The 7,500-nt window shown below is 44.5% G+C and overlaps 1 protein-coding gene across 2 annotated transcripts in view; it reads left to right on the forward strand.

Moving 5' to 3' along the window:
* LOC130079505 (receptor-type tyrosine-protein phosphatase S-like) overlaps positions 1 to 7,500 on the forward strand; it is an 82,511-nt gene that overhangs the window by 67,367 nt on the left and 7,644 nt on the right. For both annotated transcript variants that reach the window (XM_056244782.1, XM_056244781.1), the window contains exon 7: positions 5,175 to 5,363. In XM_056244782.1, coding sequence (XP_056100757.1) covers positions 5,175 to 5,363 — 189 coding nt within the window. The remainder of the gene's footprint in view (positions 1 to 5,174; positions 5,364 to 7,500) is intronic.

Below are 7,500 nucleotides of genomic sequence, written 5' to 3' on the forward strand. Positions count from 1 at the left end.
GGATGAGGAGGTTGAGGATGAGGAGGATGAGGAGGAGGAGGAGGAAGAGGAGGATGAGGAGGAGGATGAGGATGAGGAGGATGAGGATGAGGATGATGAGGAGGAGGAGGATGAGGAGGAGGATGAGGAGGAGGAGGAGGAAGATGAGGAGGAGGAGGATGAGGAGGATGAGGAGGAGGAAGAGGAGGATGGAGGAGGATGAGGAGGAGGAGGATGAGGAGGAGGAAGATGAGGAGGAGGAGGATGAGGAGGTTGAGGATGAGGAGGATGAGGAGGAGGAGGAGGAAGAGGAGGATCGAGGAGGATGAGGAGGAGGATGAGGAGGAGGAAGATGAGGAGGAGGATGAGGAGGAGGATGAGGAGGAGGATGAGGATGAGGAGGATGAGGATGAGGAGGAGGAGGAAGATGAGGAGGAGGAGGAGGAAGATGAGGAGGATGAGGAGGAGGAGGAGGAGGAGGATGAGGAGGAGGATGATGATGAGGAGGAGGATGATGAGGAGGAGGATGAGGATGAGGAGGAGGAGGAGGATGATGAGGATGATGAGGAGGAGGAGGATGATGAGGAGGATGAGGAGGATGATGAGGATGTGGATGTCGATGAGGAGGAGGATGAGGAGGAGGAGGAGGAGGAGGAGGAGGAGGATGATGAGGATGATGAGGATGAGGAGGATGATGAGGAGGAGGATGAGGAGGAGGAGGAGGATGAGGAGGATGATGAGGATGTGGATGTCGATGAGGAGGAGGATGAGGAGGAGGATGAGGAGGAGGAGGAGGAGGATGAGGAGGATGATGAGGATGATGAGGAGGATGATGAGGATGAGGAGGAGGATGAGGAGGATGATGAGGATAAGGAGGAGGATGATGAGGATGAGGAGGATGATGAGGAGGAGGATGAGGAGGAGGAGGATGATGAGGAGGATGAGAATGAGGAGGATGAGGAGGAGGATGATGAGGAGGAGGAGGATGATGAGGAGGAGGATGAGGAGGATGATGATGATGAGGATGATGAGGAGGAGGAGGAGGAGGATGATGAGGAGGAGGAGGAGGAGGATGATGAGGATGATGAGGATGATGAGGATGTGGAGGAGGAGGAGGAGGAGGATGATGAGGATGATGAGGAGGAGGATGATGAGCATGATGAGGATGTGGAGGATGAGGAGGATGATGAGGATGATGAGGATGATGAGGAGGATGATGAGGATGAGGAGGAGGATGAGGAGGATGAGGAGGATGATGAGGATAAGGAGGAGGATGAGGAGGATGATGAGGAGGAGGATGAGGAGGAGGAGGATGATGAGGAGGATGAGAATGAGGAGGATGAGGATGAGGATGAGGAGGAGGAGGAGGATGATGAGGAGGAGGATGATGAGGAGGAGGATGAGGAGGATGATGATGATGAGGATGATGAGGAGGAGGAGGAGGAGGATGATGAGGAGGAGGAGGAGGATGATGAGGAGGAGGAGGATGATGAGGATGATGAGGATGTGGAGGAGGAGGAGGAGGAGGATGATGAGGAGGAGGATGATGAGCATGATGAGGATGTGGAGGATGAGGAGGAGGATGATGAGGATGATGAGGAGGAGGATGATGAGCATGATGAGGAGGAGGATGAGGAGGAGGAGGATGAGGAGGATGAAGGCTGGTCAACTGGAGCAGCAGAAAGCGTGTGTCTGGGCAATAACACACACATCTGCCACTGTTGCCGTGGAAACGACCTTAAACGCATTTGTGTGTGTGTGTGTGTGTGTGTCTCTAGCTGGTTTCACTCTCAGCTCATGAGCTGTATTCTCCTGCAGCTGAATCACGCCCTCATTAGTAATCTTGCAGATCTTGTTTAGATCTTGTTTCGCTTCTGCTCCATAAACTGACTGACACTCCATTTCTGAGCTGCTGTTAGTCGCCGTCCACTTCTCTCAGACACAGCTGTGTTCAATCTGTCCCAGCACACACACACACACACACACACACACACAGAGAGAGAGATTAGTTGGTTGCACTTTTACTGGTCGCCCTTCATCCACCAAACAACATCATTATGCAGCTTTAATCACCAGCGTCACATTCACCACCATCTGTGTGTGTGTGTGTGTGTGTGTGTGTGTGTGTGTCTCGTCATCACTGGCGTCTGTGTTATTCTCCTCTGTAAACACACACGGGTTTATCCGCTTCTCTCAGTCGGACCCTCAGGGACGCGCCGTCTGTTTTTATTGTCCAACAGCAAATGTTCATTAAAAATGTATAAATACGCATAATGGATTTTTTTATGTCAGTCTTACTAGCATATTTTTGTGTCATACAGAAGGAACTGCCAAGATCGATTAATGTGAGTGAAACTGGTGAAAGAGTGAAAGATTTAAAACTGTCACGAAATCAAAATGGACAATTCTTGTTTTTCTGTAAGATCGCAGTGTTTATCATAAATGATTTATGGATGCACATCGTTATTGTGTTAATAATGTTGAATCAGAATAAGTTCCTCTTGCAGCATCTCTTCTCTTCTCTGATGATGTGGGCGGGGCAACCTGTCACTCACATGAGATCAGCCAATAGCAAACCACAACCATCCAATCAGTTCCTCACAGACACAATCAAGCCCCGCCCACATATATACGGCATTATAGAGGAGAGAAGACCAGCACAACTTCCCCTTCATGCCAACAGTAAAGTCTTATGTGTGTAATTTGCCCCAGCGTGTCGGCTGCCGGGTCCTGACCCCTGGCCCTTGACCTCTGACCCCTGTGAGAATAAGAGCCTGTAGTTCATCCTTGTGTTGCTCACATCGGTCTGAGAGCGTCTCCTGTGTGTCGACGAGCTCTTGCTCCCCAATAGAAGCGAAGCCTGGCCTTTACGCTGGTGTTTGCTGTCCCTCCTCATCTCCGCTGACTCTCTAATTAAAGCCAACAAATAATTAGCGGCGCTGCAAACACGCGGCTGTGTAACGTGTAATTGATGGTTAGGTGAGCGTGTGCGCAGTGATTATGAAGGTATAATTACAGCGTTCCAGCGCCAGGCGTGTGTGTTGCTCCTCTGATCATCTCAGTGGTTTGGAGGAGACGACTGGTTTATTTATACCAGCGTAATGAATCCGCCCACTGACAGGGATACCGGCGTGAGCGTCAGGATCATCATCTCCAGTCCCGCGTGTGTGTGCCGCTGATGTGAACCGGAGCGAGTGTGTTACTCACGGCCTCCCGAACACTGAGAAGGACTTCATCTCGCGGGAAGTGTCCGACAGCTCATGCTTATGAACCTGGAACGTAAAATAAAGCAGTGTTTGTTTTTAAACTGGGGTTCACAGAAAAGTCTAGAGTAAGCTGTGTACAAAATAATATATTTCTGTCTTTTAAATAACCTTTGTGAGGATGATCATATTTGGTGGTCCAAATGATGATGTTTAGGTTTATTGATCAGCCTCACATACGACGATGAGGAGGACAGCTTTAACATAACCATAACTATAACCATAACTATATCAGCGTTCAAGCCTATAACCATAACTATAACCATAACTATATCAGCGTTCACACCTATAACCATAACTATAACCATAACTATATCAGCGTTCACACCTATAACCATAACTATAACCATAACTATATCAGCGTTCACACCTATAACCATAACTATAACCATAACTATATCAGCGTTCACACCTATAACCATAACTATAACCATAACTATATCAGCATTCACAACTATAACCATAACTATAACCATAACTATAACCATAACTATATCAGCGTTCACAACTATAACCATAACTATAACCATAACTATATCAGCGTTCACACCTATAACCATAACTATAACCATAACTATATCAGCGTTCACACCTATAACCATAACTATAACCATAACTATATCAGCGTTCACACCTATAACCATAACTATAACCATAACTATATCAGCATTCACAACTATAAACATAACTATAACCATAACTATAACCATAACTATAACCATAACTATAACCATAACTATATCAGCATTCACACCTATAACCATAACTATATCAGCGTTCACACCTATAACCATAACTATAACCATAACTATATCACCGTTCACACCTATAACCATAACTATAACCATAACTATATCAGCGTTCACACCTATAACCATAACTATAACCATAACTATATCAGCATTCACAACTATAAACATAACTATAACCATAACTATAACCATAACTATAACCATAACTATAACCATAACTATATCAGCATTCACACCTATAACCATAACTATATCAGCGTTCACACCTATAACCATAACTATAACCATAACTATATCACCGTTCACACCTATAACCATAACTATATCAGCGTTCACACCTATAACCATAACTATAACCATAACTATATCACCGTTCACACCTATAACCATAACTATAACCATAACTATATCAGCGTTCACACCTATAACCATAACTATAACCATAACTATATCACCGTTCACACCTATAACCATAACTATAACCATAACTATATCAGCATTCACACCTATAACCATAACTATATCAGCGTTCACAACTATAACCATAACTATAACCATAACTATATCACCGTTCACACCTATAACCATAACTATAACCATAACTATATCAGCATTCACACCTATAACCATAACTATATCAGCGTTCACACCAATAACCATAACTATTACCATAACTATAACCATAACTATAAACCCCCTTCACACCTATAACCATAAATATAACCATAACTATAACATTAACTCTATCAGCGTTCACACCTATAACCATAACTATAACCATAACTATATCAGCGTTCACACCAATAACCAGAACTATAACCATAACTATATCAGTGTTCAGACCTATAACCATTACTATATCAGCGTTCATAACTATAACCATAACTGTATCAGCATTCTGGAGTTTTTTTAATCTAATCTGTCAAACAGGTTTGCAATAAGGTCTGAATGTTTGTGATTCAGTGTGATTCATGCAGACACATCACACCAAAAATAATTACAGGATACTTTATAAGACAGAAAACAGTCTATAAAACAGAAAGAGCACCAGATGATGTTGATATTTAGGGTCTTTTGTCATTTAACAACAAGACTGTGTTGTGTCCGTCACACTCTTGTGCATGAGTGATCCTCTGAGCGTCTCCTCCGCTCATTCATGTTTTGTTCGGGTGTGTTTCAGAGGACCTGCTGCCCAACGGGTTCCCCAGCATCGACATGGGCCCTCAGCTGAAGGTGGTGGAGAGAACCAGAACCGCCACCATGCTGTGCGCCGCCAGCGGGATCCCCGACCCCGAGATCTCCTGGTTCAAGGACTTCCTCCCCGTGGAGCCGGCGCTCAGCCAAGGCCGAATCAAGCAGCTGCGATCAGGTACGGTCCTCACGAGATCCTTACGAGATCCTTACGAGATCCTCACGAGATCCTTACGAGATCCTCACGAGATCCTTACGAGATCCTCACGAGATCCTCACGAGATCCTCACGAGATCCTCACGAGATCCTCACGAGATCCTTACGAGATCCTCACGAGATCCTCACGAGATCCTTACGAGATCCTCACGAGATCCTCACGAGATCCTCACGAGATCCTTACAAGATCCTCACGAGATCCTCACGAGATCCTCACGAGATCCTTACGAGATCCTCACGAGATCCACACGAGATCCTCACGAGATCCTCACGAGATCCTTACGAGATCCTCACGAGATCCTTACAAGATCCTCACGAGATCCTCACGAGATCCTTACGAGATCCTCACAAGATCCTCACGAGATCCTCACAAGATCCTCACGAGATCCTTACGAGATCCTCACGAGATCCTCACGAGATCCTCACGAGATCTTCACGAGATCCTCACAAGATTCTTGAGATCGTCACGAGATCCTCACGAGATCTTTACGAGATCCTCACGAGATCTTCACGAGATCCTCACGAGAGCTTCGTCACGGTGGTTTCACAGTCAATCTCTGCTTCCTAACCGTCGAGGACTTGACAGAGCAGCCATCAACTGTTAGACAGTATTCTAGGTTATTACGTGAGGAGGTTTTTGGTCCAATAATTAGAATCTCTGTTTTTTCAGAGTTTAGTAGTAGGAAATTACTAGTCATCCAGTTTTTTATATCAGCTCTGCATTCCGTTAATTTTGTGAATTGGTAAGTTTCGTCAGGGTGTGAAGAAATATAGAGCTGAGTATCATCAGCATAACAGTGAAAACTAATGCCATGCTTCCTAATGATATCTCCCAAGGGTAGCATGTACAGTGTGTGTGTGTGTGTGTGTGAGTGTGTGTGTGTGTAGCATGTACAGAGTGAACAGCAGCGGTCCTAGTACTGAGCCTTGTGGTACGCCATACTGAACATAAGACATCTCTTCATTTACTGCTACAAACTGATAATGGTCAGATAAGTGTGATTTAAACCATGCTAGTGCAATTCCACTAATGCCAACATAATGTTCGAGTCTATTCAAAAGAATGTTCCTCTCCTAAAGAGCTCCGTGCTTTAACCTGTGAACATTTTTGAGCACATATCTGAACTTATCTTGCTTTGGCATACAGACCTACACTCTTAGAAAAGGATCAATGGAGTTCTCTATGCAACCCTTGGGTTCTTGACCCAGTTTTAAACAAGAGTGTAAGGTTGGTCTCTGAAGAAACACTTATGGCAGATCTGAAAGCACTTAAAAACATGAAAAAGTCAAAAATGTTATAGAAGTTTGTTTACCGTAAAACAAATGTAATGCAATGTATTTGACTCTAAAATTGCTATAAAATAAAAGTCATATGTCCCACCAAGATCTAAATTTTAAGTTTATATCACAAAAATGTAGTCGCTAAAAGGTTTTAAAGTGCCGTTTCCATGTTAACGTAATGCCCAATTTCAAAACAGTGAGTTTTGAGTGTTTAAAGTCCCCCTGTGGTCAATAATCTTATCCCTTAAAACTCATCTTTAATCACTGAAATTACATTTTTAAAAGTTTTTTCCTTGAATGTAACTCGACACCCTCGCCTCATTTAGTATGCGCAGTTCTATGAATATGCAGATGAGCCCCGCCTCCACTCACTCACTCAGCTCAGAGATCCACTGGTTGACGATCACACGTTGATCTGATTGGTTACAAGGTCGTTTGTGACGTCAGAAACACCAGCGATTTCAAACCGTGTTTTTGAGACTGTCTTTGGTTCACTGCAGTTTTAAGGAGGAAATACTCAGCAATGCTGTCGACTTATGAACTTACACATGGTGTGTCTTAAAGCGTATTAAACACCACATAGACACATAAACAACATTAAACGCTGGATTTCACCACAGGGGGACTTTAAGCTTTCAAATAAGGCGTAGTTTCTGCTGATGGCTGAACTGTGCAGTCGTGTGGGAGGGACACACAGTCGCATGTTAGACTGCGGGAGTGTGTGATTGCGGATCTACGGCCTCTCGAACGAAGGCGTTTCAGATCAGTGTAATAACGCTGCGGGACTCTTCAGCGTGTGGATGATGAAGTGAGTGATT

Source organism: Rhinichthys klamathensis, unplaced genomic scaffold, assembly GCF_029890125.1.
Source record: "Rhinichthys klamathensis goyatoka isolate OS25496 unplaced genomic scaffold, OSU_Roscu_1.1 h1tg001091l_1, whole genome shotgun sequence".
Lineage (NCBI taxonomy): Eukaryota > Metazoa > Chordata > Actinopteri > Cypriniformes > Leuciscidae > Rhinichthys > Rhinichthys klamathensis.